General features: G+C 41.9%; 3 protein-coding genes across 4 annotated transcripts in view; 1 reads left to right on the top strand and 2 right to left on the bottom strand.

The window, feature by feature from the left end:
* The window catches only part of kcnq1.2 (potassium voltage-gated channel, KQT-like subfamily, member 1.2), a 164,543-nt gene extending 156,604 nt beyond the window's left edge, over positions 1–7,939 (bottom strand). Inside the window, exons 1-3 of the mRNA XM_079346805.1 lie at positions 7,910–7,939; positions 6,015–6,495; positions 3,720–4,377 (exon numbers count right to left, since the gene is read on the bottom strand). Coding sequence (XP_079202931.1) covers positions 3,720–4,225 — 506 coding nt within the window. The 5' untranslated portion in view covers positions 4,226–4,377; positions 6,015–6,495; positions 7,910–7,939. The remainder of the gene's footprint in view (positions 1–3,719; positions 4,378–6,014; positions 6,496–7,909) is intronic.
* On the top strand, positions 7,928–14,997 carry mrps35 (mitochondrial ribosomal protein S35). 2 transcript variants are annotated; one of them, XM_079347098.1, is made up of 8 exons: positions 7,928–8,098; positions 9,175–9,227; positions 9,602–9,769; positions 10,067–10,127; positions 10,253–10,392; positions 11,920–12,029; positions 12,119–12,188; positions 14,508–14,997. In XM_079347098.1, the coding sequence occupies exons 1-8, from the start codon at positions 7,975–7,977 to the stop codon at positions 14,778–14,780; spliced, it is 999 nt and encodes a 332-aa protein (XP_079203224.1). In that variant the 5' UTR covers positions 7,928–7,974; the 3' UTR covers positions 14,781–14,997. The 2 variants fall into 2 exon arrangements, with proteins under 2 accessions (XP_079203224.1, XP_079203223.1); XM_079347097.1 differs by having other exon boundaries at positions 7,928–8,107.
* A 484-nt stretch (positions 14,998–15,481) lies between these two features.
* mansc4 (MANSC domain containing 4) lies at positions 15,482–18,357 on the bottom strand. The gene is made up of 3 exons (XM_079347096.1): positions 17,965–18,357; positions 17,745–17,879; positions 15,482–17,022 (listed from the first exon to the last, which is right to left on the bottom strand). The coding sequence occupies exons 1-3, from the start codon at positions 18,182–18,184 to the stop codon at positions 16,154–16,156; spliced, it is 1,224 nt and encodes a 407-aa protein (XP_079203222.1). The 5' UTR covers positions 18,185–18,357; the 3' UTR covers positions 15,482–16,153.
* Between the last annotated feature and the right edge of the window lie 36 nt (positions 18,358–18,393).

Here is an 18,393-nt window from a genome sequence, read left to right as displayed (position 1 = left end):
GGATTCTAAAAAGACCCCTTCAACTTTGCAACTATAACTGCAACTGTTTTTTTTTTTTGTGGCACCGATCTGAAGAGGGGTGTTTGTAAAGCAGCTGTCAGGAAGAAATCAAAGAGTCAAAAACTGTTGTGAAAAAGGCATATTTAACAGATTACCACCACACGTCCTCAATGCAGTTTTACATATATTTGGATTAAATTGTGCCCAACATTGCTGAATGGACAGATGTTCCAAAACAGCCAGATGGAGTGCTGATGACTGCATTCATAAGCTTCTATGACCCAATGAGTTCCACTACATTGTGTTGTGCAATCAGACCCCATTTGCACATCTCTGTGTGTGTGTGTGTGTGTGTGTGTGTGTGTGTGTTTCAGCGTGTGTTGGTCTCTGCATGCACACTGTTCTGTATTTGTGTGTTAATTTGCTGATGCTGATGCTGTTTCCGGCATGATAAAGGGAGTGATGAATTGAACCACCACCTGTGTGTGTGTGTGTGTGTGTGTGTGTGTGTGTGCGTGCGGCTGTATTGTCTGTCTCTGTATGTCATCATAATGCAGAGCAGGCCTATTAGTGTTGTCATGAGTGCTGCAGACAGCCTTTTATTCCCTTCTCCACTGCCAATCTGTAAAGAGGCCAGGAGAATAGATTGCCACCAGTGATAGCCATCCACAAGTAAGAGTTACTTAAAAAAGTGTCAGCGGGGATCAGTCAGAAGGGTTTAATACTAAATGAAGCACAGGCTCCAGTTCTCTCTCCTCTGTGAGGGCAGAACATTAGACCCTCAATTACTGCTGGCCTAAAGCATGCAGGGCACACAAAATACCACCTACAGTGTACATGCAGAATAATACAGCGTCCCAGCAGAGTTTCCATTCATCTTGCATTGACAAAGAAAATATCCTAATTAGACAGACTAATTGTACCTCACTTGCACATAGTGTTTGGATAATGGATGAGTTCAGAGGAAGGGGACCTTTCAGAAGTAGACGACTTTGTACGATAGTCACCAGAAGACAAATATTTTTTCTGGTAATTTTAATGCCAGAGCTGCCAAACTGCTGAGTCATGCCCACAAACACAAGATGCTGCGTAATATGCTGGAAAACGATGTGCAGAGAAAGTGATGAAATCATGAGTTATGATGCCCAAAATAATGCCCTGTCATTATTTATCTATTCTCGTATTTTACAGCAGAAAATGGAACATCCAACTTCAATGTCTTTCCTGTCCACATAAATGACCACAATGGATCTGTAGCGCTCATTAAGTAAACCTGCATTTTGGGGATGCCACAAAGTGTCTTGCTCTGTAACTTTTAAAGTTTGTAATAAAGATGAAAATAACTTTTTTTTTTTTACTTTTTTACTCTTCAATGTCCGACACTGGACCAGATCTATTTAGACAAAACATCCTATTTGGAAAACGTCTTGCAGCCAATCAAAGAGGTACTTGCACACTTAAAAGTGAGTTTTCAGAGTCTGCCTCATGGCTAAGCTGCACGACCCATGTGCAGAGGCAATAGGTCCCACTGTATAGTGCCCGTGGGTTTGAGTCCAGCCTCGGCCTATCGCTGCATGTCATTCCCCACTTTCCCCTCGCAGTATTTCCTGTTTCTCTTCAGCTGTCAAATAAAGACAGAGCTGTAACCTTCATGATATAACTGTACTGTGATGGACGTAGCTTCTTAACACTGCTGTAAATAAAATAAGAATACATTCTGAATGATTTTTACTTAAAGAAAAGCTTATTGTGAAAGCTTTGACTCTCATGCTACTATACATAATTCATACATTTGAATCATTTCAGACTGCAGACTCTTTTGTTATTAGGATTTTACTGTCTGTTTGGCTTATTTATGTTGTTCTTGTTCATATTCCTTTGTTTTTATGAGATGGCACTGACGAGAGCTGCTTGACTGTCTTTTGCTACATTAACAGCAATGATAATAACGATATTTTCTATTCTACCAAGTTTATAAAAAAAATCACAAACAACAATAAAAATAAAAAAAAACAGGTATTTTATGGGATGTAAAATCATATCAGGAGTATTCAGCCTTGACCCTTGTAAGGCTGATGTTGACGTTGGCTAAACTGTTGGACTTATCTACACCACATTTTTAAGAACATTTTAAAATGATGCTGTTTGTTACGTTGGCTTGAACCTGCAGGTGACGATACAGCTCAAAGATCTGGTTTAGGATGTGTGTGTAACCACAACAGAGCCAGAAACCAACACCTTAGAGCAAGCTGCTACTGTACATGTAACAGTCAACAGGATGCTGTATTCTGTTACTGTAACCCAACTACAGTTTAACATGATTGAAAACATGTAGAGCTGGCATGCACAGAATTAATTGTTTGAAAACACAAATTATGTTACATAATCCAGGCTTTCACAAGCGTAAAAGAGAAAGACCAAACTAACCGAAAATATGTATCTGTGCCTCCATGTGCGAGACAGATGAATATTTGAAAGAGTTCAGTGGAGGCCTTTTGATTGAACTTCTAGTATTATCATTCATGTTTTCTCTAATCTGCTTTAAATCCACAGGCTCAGGGCTTACTATGACGTCTGGGAATGAATTGTGGCATACTTCAGAGACAGAAGATCTTTAAGTCACGTGTCAGGGGGGATTGTTGGTCATGACATCCAGCTCTTCATGTTTTTTTTTGGTTTGTTTTAAGTTAGCCAATTGTTAAAGTGAGTAGAGTTATGAAAATACTTCAAATAAAGTTTTATTATTGTTTTATTTAAAACCGTCTCATAACAGATTCATGTTGAAAAATCTATACAAACTGTAACTTTTCGCACTTTTAATCTAATGTGCTAAAGACAGCTGAATCAAAGTATGAAGCTACGGTCTTTCACAGAGTGTGATAAGACAACAGCGCCGTAACGAAGCCCCGCCTTCATTATGTCTTTGTAAATTCATATTTATCCTGCTACGACTAAATATAAAAGCGTCCCAGTCTGTGAATTCATCGAATTTTCGCAGCACGCAATTATAGAAAGAGTGTGAGCTTCACGTATACACACACACACGCAGACATGCACACACACAGCCCTGTTCTCTGTGACAGTGAAGGCGAGACGTCACGGGGGTGTAAATGTAGCGCCTTGAACAGGCAGCATGAAAACTGTATAATGTATAATTAGAAATATGAATGTATGATTCATGAAGTTTCAACATGTTAAGATATTTATATTTCTTTCCTTTCACTTTGTTTGAATATTTCAATATTATTATTATTTCAATGACTTTGTAACCATTCACACAGCACCTTCATCTGTTTAAACATTCAGTGTTGGAGATGGTGTTCTTTGGAGGCGGTTAATAAACTGATTCCTCTGCGCTGTGCTTTAGTTGTCGGTCAGTGTGTGCTGCTCTCTCAGGTCAGGTTAGCAGGATGAAGAAGGAGCCTCCATGTTTCATGCATGAGCTTGCTAATGTGTTGACATTAAGGAAGTGCAGGACGGAGCTCATCTGTGCCACAGAGCTGGAGTTGACCAGATCACTGACCTGCTTCTGCCGGCCTATCATAAAACACCCTTGAAGACACATACTGTACACCCCTTCTTCTGTTACTGGGAACCAGAACCTAATACTGGAAGGATTATCACTAGATGTGGTTAAAGAGAGAGGGACTGGAGCTGTTTTCTTACACTTTGGGAAACCCCATCTGGTTACACTGTAATCAGCATAGACAGCTACTCACACAAGGAAGTGGTAAAGGAAGCATTTCAATCCAGCAGGTCTCTCTAGGAAGTTGTAAACATCCCCCTGCATGCTAGTCTTGATGTAAGGGCTCTGGAACTCCTTTTGGTGATGATGCAGCCAGCTTGAAAGAGGGAGTGGCTGCTGGATAGTGGTGATGGATGGTCGGCTGTTTGTTGTCCCAAGTGCAGGGTCCTTTTTGTCCTCTGCTGGAGGACGGCAGGTAACGCCTGATCCATTATTCACCACTGAGGGGTCCAGTTCCAGTGCAACAGGAGAGTAGTGGCTTCTTTCAGGTGCAGGAGCGCGCAGGACAAGAGAGGTAGCTGTCGTGCAGGTTGAGGCTTCTGCAGGATCAGCATCCAAGTCCTGGTCCCTGCTGAGGCTGAGGTTCGTGCTGGCGTATCCGTTGGGGCTGCAACGTATGAAGGAGCTCCCCAGCCTGCTGCCATAGTCCCGTTGCACGTGGCATGTCATGTGGAAGGAGTGCGGCCGTTTTTCCCCCATGTTGCCCAAAAGGAGTATGGCAAGATGGGCTTCAGAGTCCTGAAGGTTATGTCCAAGGTCGAGGTTCAGATGGAGAAAACACCTAACGGGGCATGGCTAGCTGCCCGCTGCAGTTAGGGGCGCTCTCAGCTGTGTTGCACGTGTGTCCATACCTGCAGTGGAAGAAGTGACATGAGTCATGGAGATAGTATGGCTGAAAATAAGCCCTGCCCTCTAACAGAAGGGACCTTAGGGGAACTTATATGTGCAGTATACATTTTCAGCTACATCAACATCTGCTTCTGTAACAGATGGCATCGCCACAAAACCTTAAAACATCTCCAGCTCAGAACCAGGAAAATACCAAAGGTGGTTCAATCCTGCATGATACTTTTGAATTGCAATTCAACAGGGATCAGAGACCTTTTGTACTTATGGCACTGATGCCGATTAGAGCATCCCATTGTGTAACAGTTCTACTTTTTTGCTCTTAAGATGTACAGATTGTATACTGCTGTAGGTTTTTCATGTTTGTGAGTTTATGAAGAGGAGGGGATTAACGTCCGTGCAGAAGAAATCACAGTGACATTACGATGAACTTTTGCAACTGGTTATACAGGCAGGCCTTTTACACTTTGACCTACTGAAGTAACACAAGAGCAAAACAGATATGTTATGTTACCTGAACAGGACCTTATGGATTTAATGTGGCAACAGGTGCACACACAACACCACTTATGTCTGTCTCTCTAAAGATTTACAATTACAAAGCATCAAACTTGTAAGGTTTTTCCATTTGGAGATGGAAAAAATGCACAGCATGTTGTTTAAAAAATTTAGAGACAAACATAAAGTGTGTTTATCCACCGTGATCCACATTTTCAGCCATTACGGCTCCAGCAAACGACCTTCCCCAACAGTCACACTAAATGTCAAAGAAGCTTAATCAACTTGTGAGTCGATGAAAAGAAGACTGGATAGTTACAGCCATGGTAATAGTTAGTTGTTGTTTTTTTTAAGTGTGTCTTACAGCTTTTTTTTTCTGTTAATCTTTCTTTACAGTAAACAGTCAGATCAAGAACTATATTTTAGGATGCAAGCAAATACTTTATCTTGATATAGAGGGGGGTCAAAGTTGCCAAAAAGTCATCTCATACAAAAAAACGTTTCTGCAATTACTGCACACTGTCTATAGTATATGAACAACGAGATAAATTAAACACAGAGACTTGGGCTTTTGAAATGTGCAATATAAGCTTAAAATCAAGAATATATTTAAAATGTTCTGGAATACAGTAGGCGATTTTTTAAAAACTTAATGTAAACGACTTCACATGAGAATTGACCTGTAACTAAACCTGGAGAGCATGAACACTTTCTAAAACAATTTTCATCAGCCAAGTCATCTTATAGGCTACCATGAATGAGTGTAGGCCTCTCAAAAATGAGTGGGATTCTCTGAAAATGACATTAAACAAGGACGGTATAGCGTGATAGATGGACGGACTGATGTCTAAATGGATCGGAAAAAAGTCTCATGGGACAAGAGAGGCGGGCAGATTGTTACCAGCCAACCCCGTCCATATCTGTCCTCACCTATGGAAGAACCGATGACAGGAACCGCACGCGCTTCTGTCTCCCTGTAGGTAGAGTTTCTCCCTTCAAAAAAACTACAAAGACGCACAAAGAACCATCAGACATGCCGAGGCTACTGCGCTGGGACTGTACAGTTATCGTGTGGGATCTGTGACTACAACACGTGGGGGAAATAACAAGCAAAACAAAAATACAAACAAAAACATAGCCTTACCTTTTGTCCTCTGAACGTCGTGGGACTCTTTTAGGTGACGTCTGCCTGGGGCGCTCGGTGCGCACGGTGGTTCAGTTTAATGAAGTTGTATTATAAATACAAATGTTATGTCAGTATTTACACCAATTGATGCGACACTACAATTGAGAGCTAAACCCCTTCGAGAATTAAACAATTAAACAAATTACCCTTTCGGACCTTGACTTGCACACCGCAAGGTGGATAAATGATATGTTAAATAATAAATAAGAAGCCAGGCAACAGGTTAGCCGTTTAGTTTTTGTTTAAAAAATAAAAAACACAGAATACAGTCGAGAAACAATTTCTTCATTAAATAATGATCCATTGCTAAAGATAAATAAACAATCAATGACATCAAAAAGAGAGTCAAATCACGAGCCTTTATTCGCTTGCTGCCTGCAGGACTTGTCCCTTTGAAGTGCATCGCTGCCTGTGCCTGTTCAAGTGCTGCGTTCAAAGACTACGGGAAATGTAGCCATTACAAGATAAGACGCAGTGTAGTAGTCTACTTGTGTAATACTCCAGTGTTGTTCCAATAACCAATATAGCCAAGGTGAAGTAGTGGTAGTACACTATACGTGAAGAACTTACTTTTTTTACGCAAATATGTTTTACCAGAATGTGGAAGTCGAGTTCTTTAGTGCCTTGAAATGTACATGTATATTGTCTATCAAATAGCAATTTCATATTCAACAACAAAACATAAACAACACACAAAAACAACAAAACTAAAGCCCATAAAAGGCTGGGGATTAATCTGCACTGAACAGCAATTGACAGCTTGCTTGTGTACATTACTAGGATTATTATTTTTATTGATATCAGCGTCATGGGTTTTTTCCCCCCTTTTTTTTACAAAAAGCCATGGTTTAATGTTGATAATCAGAATCAAAATAGTTGTTTTTATTGCCAAGTGCCTAACAACTTCACTTGGTGTTTTGGTGCAAAACAGTAAACAAAAGCAAAAACAGCATTATAGTAATAATAATAGCAAAAATAACACATTCACAGACTTTTGATGTGTTCACTTTTAAAGGAGACATATTATGAAAAATCCTCTTTCACAGAGTTTTTGAACATTTAATTAAGTAACTTGAGTGTCTATTGAACCACAAAAATTGAAATAAATCCATGCAGCCCTTTGACTGTGGTCTGCATAAGTCTTACCACACAAAGAAAAATGTTCTGTTTCAAATTTGTGCCATAATTTGCCAAGAGTGCTGAATAAAAACCGGGCCCATTTTAAAATTGTTGATAGCTCGGCCAAGTTTGAGCTTCTGCACAAGCTGGCTGCTATAGCCATCCACAACACCTGAACAAAGTATGATAAACGTCTCTGGAGACATACCACATACTCTTCTCCTCATAAACTATAGGTCAGTTCAAGGACATTTTAGTGCCAAAGGATTCATGTAGCATACATTGTCCAAAGTTTTAGCTGCTCCTTCAACTTACATGAAGTTGAGGTTAACTGCCTAAAATAAAGCAGAGCTTATACATTTCGGTGTAATTTTTGTTGGTTCCCAACAAAAACTACATCTCACTCGTCGTGGTTGTATTAGCCCACAGTGTGTGTTTTAGCCACAAGGCATTTTAAACAACTTGTAACTTAGAAGGTTTGGTTTTACGGATACATTTGAACGCAACATGTTTTAAAAGAAGCATTTGGCAGAAGAGCTGCAGCTGAAACATCCTCAGGGTCACTTAGTTGATGAAAATAAGCTTCAGAAAGAGTGAAAAAGATACATTACCATTAATTTAACAACACTTCTTTTATAGGTTACTTTTAAAGTATTACCTTTACCGTTTGAAAAAAAGTCGCACAATTCACATCTCCCCGAGCTGTGTTCGCCTATAGGGGGCACTAAACTCACCAAATTAAATGTCTCGCAATCCGTTCATTTTGACCCTCTCTCTTTTCCGTAGTCTTCGAGAAAACATGGCTTCACACACAAGCAAGGCATTTCTGTCTCTAGGTCGAATAAGTGTTACTGGTCTTGGACTAAATAGCTCAGTGACCAGGGTCACATATGCCACAGCTCTGTCTACAAATTCACCTCAAGGTAATAAAGGTAAGTTTCTCTTTCTCATTGAAGTAGATAAACGATTCAGAGCCACAGATGGAGGCTAAGCTAAAGGCTTCAAATACTGTCACAGAGGCCAGTAAACCAGAGATACAGTAGAAACATGTCTTATTTATTCATCTTTTTAAGTGATTTATTATTATTATTATTATTATTATGACACTTTATGTTTTCTCTCTTCTCATCATAATCTATCCAACACCAATCCTATAACATTTAAAACAAACTTATTTTATTAAACTTAAACTTATTATTTTTAATTTACTACATGTCACGGCAGAAATTTTTTTTTTTTAAAAACAAATGTGGACTGCATATTGTCCTAAAAATAATTGTTTTGTCAGGTCTCATTATCGGTTAGTTTGATCTAGATTTTGTTGTTCATCTTTTTTAATAAAAACAATTGATTAAAAGGCAATTTAATTCAAGAGGCTGTCATCAAATGTAACGTTTTGTCTTCAGAAACTAAAGGTTTATTTACCAAATACAGCAGAACAAGGAAACTAAACTAAGAAATGCTTTTTTATCTTGAGATGGAAACTTTGAAGCTTCAAAAAATACTTGTGTTAAAAATGGGCGATATTTTAAATCCACAGAGCATCACATTTTATTGAATTTTAATTGGCTACTTGCAGTGCACTAAAAAGTGTCACCTTAAATACACAGTATGTGTTGGTATATATCATGTTATAAAATATTTACAATGGATGTGTTTTTTTTTTTCTTACAATCATTGATAAGAAAAGACAAGAGAGGACTAAATACAACAACAAAAATCATCAGCCAGTGATGAGAAGAGAGAAACACTGTCAATAAGGTGAAATGATTCTATAAAATGTGAGTAAATGATGATACACGGTAAAGGCAGCAAATACAAAAACCTTCAAATACACCAGTTGTATATCGGCGTTGTTTTTATGAACACGATTAAAAAAAATTTTTTTAAAAAAAGGTACGATAGAAGACATTGTATTTTGTTGAAGTTAAATCGTCACGTGTTCGCAGGAGCTCAAAAATGCTTGTGTGCGGCTTCACAAATATCATTAATCTTTTAGGTTTTCCCCAGAGAAATGGAAGAGGATCCTTTCAGAGAAAACCTAGAAGAGAGGTAAGAGTGCAGCCTACACGTCTGTTTTTTAACCGCAGTATAACAATACATGTATTTAAAAGAGGCAAGACATTTATCAAGACACCAGGTGAAGTCTGTATCCAACAGATTGGTGTTCAATGCTTTTAGTAAGACGGCAAACAAATTATCTACCAGCTGATAATTTTGGCCGATGTTAGCATATCATGTGGCTATCAGCATCTGCTAATTTTATCTCCAATATTACTCGATGTATTCACCGGACAAATAGCATGTTGTTTGAGTTTCATTGTATTACATGTGCTGTTCTCTTTCATCGTCTTCAAAAACAGTCATGGCCAGCTTCACAGTTTGCTGATTTATAAACGATGTTTGTGTCTGGTGTTTTGTTTCAGCCCGGGGAGCCCAGGACAGAGAAGATGCCGGTGGATCAGGACTGGACTGCCGTCTATCCAGCAGCTACACCCTTCAGACCGAGCTCCGTTCCGCTGCCTGTGAGGATGGGCTACCCTGTGAAGGGAGGCGTCCCACCGGAGAAGAAGGGCAACTTGGAGCTGGTCAAGGTCAGACCTCACGTCTTAAATGTTATAAACGCCAAAGAGACACGGCAAAGCGCAGATACAAACTGGAACAAAACCCCCTGACTCGAATTAGTGAATATTCTGTCCTCATGACAAGCAAAAAATAGAATTTAAAAGAAGTACATTTCAACTTAATCCTACTGTCTCCATGCAGACATCCTATTTATGAGACGATGAGCTCAGTAATTATGACTTTAAATGGAAGAGTTTCTGGGACTCAGCTTGATTTAGGTTTTTGGTGCGAAAGTTCAAACCTAATTGATCGCTCATCTTTTTCAGATACCAAACTTTCTGCACTTGACGCCAGCAGCCATCAAGAAACATTGTGAAGCCCTGAGACGTAATTAATTTTTTTAATTATCCGGAGAAAAGCTATTTCCTAATGTCTTTTGTTGACATCCACATAAAAAAATTTTTTTAAAAAAAGCTCGTTTTGCATTTGAACAAGTCTCTGTGTTTTCTCAGCTTTCTGCACAGAGTGGCCCTCCTCCCTGGACTCTGATGCCAAATGTGACGAGCTCTTCCCCATCAAAGTAGAAAGCGCGGACTACGTGTCAGCCGGCCAGTCTCTTCGAAACCCTTCAGCTCGCATTGTTCATCTCAAAGTGAGTGTTCCCGCTGCCCGCCCTCGGCTTTTCACCCGATGATCCCGAGCTTTAGCGGTGTTTGGTGGACGTATAGATCGGGGAGTGTGGAGAAACCCAACATGAAAAATGAGATTAGAGATTTACAGGGATGCATAATCACCGGCTGACATCATGTCACTGACTCATCCGGAGAGACCGTCTTTGTCCAGTGACCTCAAACCCAAGAAATGAAGCCATCAGGTCTAAAAAAGAGAAAGAGATTAAAGCATTTTCAAGCATGTGCTGACACTCTGGTGATGTCATGTGTTAGTTAAAGTCTGCAGATATTTAGGAATTTATATATATATATATATGTATATGTATATCTCTCAGCTTGTTTGCTCAGAAAGAAAGTAACAGAAACCTCTTTATCATCGACATATTTGTTGGTACATTTTCATATTCCTCTTAATCCCTTCACCACCACAACCATCACTAATCCATCAACATACAATCCTCCTCGCAGAGCCAGAATGGAAACATGAAATGACACACCACGCCCACAATCCATCTGTAAGGAGAGCTATACGTTAGGTTCTATCAGTGGAGGGAGGGGGGAGAAACGCAGGAGAAGCTGTGACCTCGGGGTGAAGCTGTTGTTGGACGCTTTACACACACGCTGTCTGTGTTTTTATGAAGATCGCCTGCTAACCAGCTAGCGTTGCTCAGAAACGGAAAAAACACACACAAAAAACTAATGTTGCCGACCAACATGATTCAGACACATCAGAACTTAAGCTACCCTTTTCACAGATGTGTCATCTCTGCAGGTGGAAATGTGTCATTTTGAAGAGCGTTCGCCGCGAGCCATCAGCTCCACAGACACTTTGCCTCAGATTATATCAGCATGGAAGGAATTATCCAGACATTAATCCAGGTGGATTAAGCAGAAAGACAGATTGCAGAGCAAATCTCGCACAATTAGGTTCCAAATCCAGAGCAAGTGGAACAAGACCCCATTTTCAGCACAACAAGAATTCATCCAGTGTTCAGACAGGGGGTGTGTATGCTAAAGAGTGGGCTCTGCTTTAGTTCTAGTTTAGATTGTTTGAGTGGGGTAAAGCAGTGAGGGGAACGTGGTAATTGGTCCCAGAGGCGACAAATTCATCCTTCTCCTCGTCGGTGCACATCCCAAAAACCTCTGAGCTCGTGCTCTCTGTGCGCGAGCTGCAGCAGCCTGAACACAAGTTTGTTGTTGCTTTCTAACAATTCTATGAAAAGAGCTCCAAAAAATGTATCGAGGAATAATCTCTGATCTCTTCCCTCTGTCCGTTGTGCCAGGGGCTTAGAGGTCCGCTTCTCATCTCCTCGGTCCGAGCTCTGTACGGGTTGAAAACAAACAAAAGGATTTGATTTCATTTTTAAGGGATAGGAGCTTCAGTCAAAAGATGCAATACACCATGAAAGGACATCTGCCCAAGTCGTTTTCTCTTTAAAGTGTCTCAGCTGTAAAGCCTCTCTCTCTCTCTCATTTATCGAACTGTGTCGCTGTCTTTGCTCTTATAGGTCAAGTTGTCCAGTTTGAACCTGGACCAGCACGCACGCAGGAAAATGCTCAAACTTGTCGGGGAGAGATACGACAAAGACACGGATACGCTGACCATCAGAGCTGACAGGTGAACAACCTTTATATGAATTAGAATGAGTGAGGAGATCAAACACGTGCTCTAATCTCTCTTCTCCTCTCTCTCCCTCCATGTACCAGCTGCCCACTGAGACAGCAGAACCAGGACTACGCCATGTACCTGCTAACGGTGCTTTACCACGAGTCCTGGGTGAGTTCCCCTGCTAACTCTGCTCAACTGATTTATTTTATTTTCCTTACAGACGGATGTACCAGGTCATGAGAAAAAGTCCTCCTAATCCAAAGCCCTGTCAGAGGTCATCTCTATTTACAGAGACTGTGTCACATCTGTACTCTTCAGTTTGGTACACTCATAGTCCGGGTAGTGCTGACCAATCACGTTAGCAGCAGGCTTCAGTGTATGCAGGTGAAACAGAGCAAAAGCAATAAACGATGTGCAGCAGTGACATCCGGGCTTCCATCCATCGTACGAGTCCTGTGTTTGTATCGTTCGATCTGCGTGCAAGTGCAGCGAACCGTCTGTTCCAGATCGATCATTCGCCACTGTTCCTCGAAGGCCAATCAGCATTTCCATTTCCTGACTTCCTGACTGTAGTTGGGCCCGGTGTGTTTGAGAAGCATGTCTGTCAATAACAGAGTAAAGCAGGATTTCCCTCAAGGATGCATACAGTATATACAAAAAAAGCTGTCACAGTTAATATGGGAGTATTAAGAAAAAGTCACGTGACCTGTGTCTGCTCTGTCTTTGACCTTATGTCACCTTACAAATGTTGATTCACTTAAGACTGTTGCTCGTTTATTTCAAGCTGACACCTTTTATGGTTTTTGTGTTCCTTTAGTTTGTCTCAGCCTGATGTGAGAGTAAACTGTTTGAAACGTTTACGTCTGCCGGTTTATCAAATTCGGTGACATTTCTGTACGCCTGAAGGAACGCTCCAGTACCTTTTTTTTGTTTTTTAAACTTGAAGTTCTCAACCATCTCGCTCTGTGATCTGAGGCCTGAGCCCATTAGGGAGGTATCAGACTTGAATGGGCAGAGGCACAGCAAACAGCCACATTGTCCAGTTGACATTTCCCTGCTCATACAGACACAGACTCCCCTTTCAGGTGTTGACCCTGATACTCATTCACATTAAGCCAACCATCACAGAAGTCTGCCACCAGGTCATTACCGGAGGCGCCGTTCAATTGAATTCACAGCCACGCACATGAAAGAACATTTGCCTCTGAGAGGTTGTTTTTTTTTTTTTTTTTTTCCTCGTCATGGCTGATGCAAATAAAAACAGGGAAGAAAAAAAAAACATCTCTTAGTTGGGGAAGGCGTCCAAGCCAGAGAGCAGAACAGTGTACTGGCCTTTTGGACACACAATGAAAGGCACAGTGCTTGTCCAGCAGGCTCAGTGAAGCTGTGAGAGTGGCGTAACGTTCAGGTTGAAATGCTAGCCCACAAAGGAGCCAATTGTTAGCAGCCGCTGAAAAGATTGTATCTCCCCACTCAGTGCGACAGACCCAATACTCAATACTAATTCTAGAGTGTGCTAATCCAGGCGTGGAGGGGGACGTCCACCACTAGAGGCACTGCATCCACTGTGCGTGCCTTCCTGCCAAACACCTGTCCCGTCCCCGACCCGAAAACAAATGTTAACGTGGCAGCTACTCAAACTTTATCCAGATAACAGCAGTCTGTCTGCTGACAAGTGATCAGATACTCACTGAGTGACGGATGCTATGACCCACACGATGCCAGAAGTGTCAATACTTATTATTTTTGCATACTGTAGTATCGCTGCAATAGCTTTGCAGAGGTTGAGACTTTGCCAGGCCTTCAAATATGAGCCGTACAGGGATGTTCATGTTTGACTGCAGACTCCTGTTGATTGCACTCAGTTCGTGGAGGTCTCTCTCAAGGCAAAGCACTAACAGATTTGTCCTTGTAAAAGGCAGCCCTCCTCCAATTTAAAATGATGGACCATTTGCGTCAGTTCTTTTGATGCAACCACAATAAAAAAAATTAATTAAAAAAGTGTTCTCGTAACAGTAAAGAAAGTTACAGAAGAGGGTTGAAAACAAATCCAGTGCGCGTCGAATGCCACAGAGGACCATCTGATCTACAAGTAACCCATTGACCTGTCCCCGAGTATCTCATGCGCCTCAGCGGACCGGCCGCAGGTGGGATGTAATGTGGATCAGATGCGTGTGGTGGTAATGACGGTTATTAACCTCAAACACCTGGAGAGAGCTTGAGGCTCAGCCGCTGCCCTGCTTTAAAGCTGCTGCACACTGGGATGTATTGTTCTCAAGAGAACGCGATGACAGCCAGAGGATGGAGAGCTACATGTGGAGAAATATTATCTCTGTGAGAGGGGGCATCCAAGGAAGGGCTGGGGTGGGGACCCCCATATTTCATATCAGTCAAAGGCTTTAAAAAAAAAAAAAAAAAAAGTAATTTTGATTAGTGACGTATTTGGAGTTGTAAAATCTTATGCGTTCTGTTTTTCTTCTTCTTCAGAAAACGGAGGCGTGGGAGGACGAGAAGACGGTGGCAGACATGGAGGAGTACAGCTGGGAGGGCAGTCCGTCTCAAAAGAACATGCTGGATGTTCTCGTACGCACGAAAGTGGCCGGGGAAGGAGAAGCGGAGGAGGAGGTGCGAGAGCAGCTGCTGGGGAGACGAGAGGTGCAGGAGTATAAGGACTCTGTCACCAGGTTGAAGAATGAGGGAGAGAGCGAGAGCACCATGCTGCAGTACAAAGAGGCTGTGAAGAAAGTACTCGACCTGTAACACGACTTCATTCACGGGATCTCAGACGGCTCAATGTTGGTACATTATTCTGGACTCCAGTTACAGAACAAATGTATCCTGTAGATAAAAAAAAAAGTGCTCCTACATAAACCCAGATATTCCAACTTTAAGGGTCTCAACTGATGTATTTATTTTCCATGTCAGCTGTATGATGCTGTCTTTGACATACACAAATAAAAGTCTAATGCATCCTGTTGCTAAGAGTTCAATCTGTGAAGTTTACTAAAAGCCCCCTTCAGTCAGTTCCCAGCTTCAGCTTCCGTTCCGCTCTCGTCACTGTCCGGTTGGAGAGAGGTAGAGAGGCTCCCTTTGTGAAAAGGCAGGTTGTTGAAAAGCACTTCACCCCTCTTTGAGAGGTTTTTTTTTTTTTTTTTTTTTTTTGGTTGAACTTTAAGATCAAGAGGAACCTGATTCACTGAGAAGATGTGCTGGAGTGCACCAGGGTTCAAAGACAGAAAGTGGTCTGTCAACACAACCCTTTAATTCAAGCCTGGAGCCTGTCCTTGAAAATGTCAAGTACCACTTAAGACCAGCGAAGACAACTGGCCAAGGTCTTTGAGGTTTGGCATCAACGTCGGCTTAATTCATCGAAGGGCTTAACGTGTTTAAGAGGCAAAATTCTGCGGACTGATATTGGCCGTGTCTGCTTCTGATGAATATTCTTGCAATGTAAGTCAAACTAAAGTCAGAGTTACTAAAATTTATTTGTTCCTCTAAAAAAAGAAAAAAAAAATACAGAATCTGGAGGCATAGGAGCAGCACCTGGTATCAGAAGGGCTTTGTTTTTTTAAATCGCATCATCCAATTGTCTTTCAGCAGCCGTTGACTGTATGGAGCAAAACAGTCAGTGTGGAAAGCCAAAGTAGGATACGATCCGTCTTGTTCTTCCAGAACCAATCTGCAGTCTTCTGGCAACATTGAGTTTCAATGAATCTCTTTAAAAGTGATATCAGCGTACAAGTGCAGCTCATAAACCTGTCCTCGATTCTGTCCCGAGACCCCTTGTTAATTGTCAATGCTGAAGATGCTCTTTGGGATGCGAACCATGGCAACGTACAGAAAAGGAAGTCTTGGTTTAAAGTCCTTCATAGCTAACAACTCGCTGCACTGCAAGAAAGTCAAAAGCTCCCAGAGCGCCATCAGACAACAGCAGATGTGTTCCAAGAGTGTAAATTAGATTTATCGCTATCTGTACACAAAGCTATTTAAAGATACAGTATGTCCATGCGATTCATTAGAAATAGACAAAAACACATGTATATTACATACCAGCTATTCCAGGATGCACTTTTTTTAAAACACTGTAAACGTAAAAAAAAATCTGTCTTTGTGCCATGTTTTTGTTTCACCGTTCAGGTGTTTTCTCTGACCAGCACATACTTTATCAGACGCATGGAGCCTCTTTTCCCTCTCCATGACGTCCGATATCTTCCCATCCTCTTCCTCTGGCCCCTCCAGCTCACCACCAGCAGAAAGGAGCAGCAGCAGCTCAGCAGCACTGTGATACAGACAACAACAGCAACCAGCAGGGTGTGAGTAGCTACATGCCAGCCTGGTCCCAAACCCTCGAAAGTGTCTTCTCCACTGACACCTTGCCCCCCCTCACTGCCTGCAGTGTGGTTCCTCCCCAGGCTGCCCTTGGTGTCGTTGGGGTTTTGCTTGCTGCTCTCTATATTTCCTATTTGAGCCGTGGTGGGCTTCTGTGAGAAAGTGGTGCTGTGATGAAGTGCAGGTGATACGGAGGGCTGTGAAGTTGTGGTGGAAAAGGCAGGGGTGGTTTTGGAGAGGGCAGGGCTGAGGGTGGCTGCTGAGGTAGACGAAGGAAGCGTAGTAAAGCTGGGGGCAGGAGATGACACGGAGATGGTCGGGGTTGTTGTTTGCACATTGTTTCCTGAAGCTAGCAGAGTCTCAGGAGTTGAAAACAAAGCAGGTGTAGTTGTAGGAACAGTAAACGGCTGACTCGTTCTCTGCAGAGCGGGGGAGATGATGGATTTGGTGGATTTGGGGCTTTTGGCAGTGGAAGAAGTGAACACTCTGCTTGTTGGGAGTCGAACAGTAGTAGCAGCAGTCGGGGGCACAGCAGCGGGTGGAGGTGGATGTATGAACTGTCTTTTGTCCGAAGACAGCGGCTCTGAGGCGTTCACTCGACTGTAGTGGTGTGGTAACACTCGGACATTAGAGGTGAAGTATTTTCCAAACACCAACAGGTCTGGATCCACACCTAGGTAACAAAAGAGACATCATCAATGGTTCTGGATGGCACAATGGTCATGTCGCACACCCCACGTAGAGAGACTTTAGTCCTAGTGGGTTCAAATCTGACTTCAGCCCTTTGCTGCATGTCATCCCCTTGCTCGCTAGTTGTCCTAACCAATAAAGGTAAAGATGGCCTAAAAAAAAAAAAACTTTAAAAGATTAAGTTATGTCTATTCTCTTTGTTTTTTTCTTCACTTTTTGCCAATTAAGTTCAACACATAGGTGTTAATAAGCCTCAGAGCTGCACTCTTCTATTTTGCAATGAGAAAATTCTCTCTTGCTTTAGTGTTAAAGGCATTTCAATGTTGTATTTTGGCAAAGTTCGGATTATCTTTGTTGGAATAGAGACACAGTTTAAACCTGCAAATTAACAGGAAACGTTTTGCTGTTTTTTTTTTTTTTTTTTTTAAAGTATGTGGTTAAGAGTATATAATGTTTAAGAAAATGAGAATACTCAAAATCACCTTTAAATTAGTCTTTAGTTTGTTGGGGCAGATAAAACGTGTTTTTTCTTTCTTTTTTTTCATACCGATGTGGGTCGAGTGTAGCCTGTTGCGCAGTAATTCGATCTATTTATTATAGGGAAATTATGTTCTTTCCTAATATGAAAGTCCAGCTGCAAATAAGGAGAGTTTCCAATTAGAGGAAGTTGTACATTTTTTCGTAGGCTGCTTACTCCTTCCTTACCTTTGGTGATGTTGTAGAGAACAACGTTTCCCCTGTGGCTGAGGATGCAGCTCTCCAGGGTTGGGCAGTGCAAGTGGAAGCAGTTCACGTTTTCTTGAGAGGTTTCGTAGTGAAAAATAGCCAGATTGCAGGAAACTACGGGAGAGGAAAGACAATAAATCAATGAGAATGAGGGGAAAACTGGATGGTCGATATCTGCTGATTCAGAAGAAGTACTCACAGTTTCGCGTAAGGCAGCAGGTGCGGCTGCATTTGAGCGCGCTCTCCTCCTGGTAGGACTGTAAAAGCTGAGCTCCTCTCCTCTGAGACTCTTCGATGTTTATAAAAATCCCCGGAAAGCGTTTGATCCAGCAGTTCTTGTAGTAAGAGGTCGGTGAGCACCTCGACTCGGTGTGGCTCACCAGACCCAGTAACGTCAGCAAACCCCATGTGACATTCATCGCGCGTAATGTAAATCAGTCAATGTTAACTTACAATCTCCACGAAACATCGTTATATCTGGAGGGCTGATTACTTGGAATAGACTGACATGAAGTGGAGCCAGCAGTGGTCTGTTTGTGACTGGTGCCAGTCCCTCTCCAGGTGTGCCAAAGCTGACAGACCTGCATGAGGAGCAGACCCCGCCCTGCGTAAGGTGTTCAGACTGTAC

Source organism: Symphodus melops (assembly GCF_947650265.1).
Source record: "Symphodus melops genome assembly, chromosome: 6".
NCBI classification, from domain to species: Eukaryota; Metazoa; Chordata; class Actinopteri; order Labriformes; family Labridae; genus Symphodus; species Symphodus melops.
This window is presented reverse-complemented; position numbering and strand designations above follow the sequence as displayed.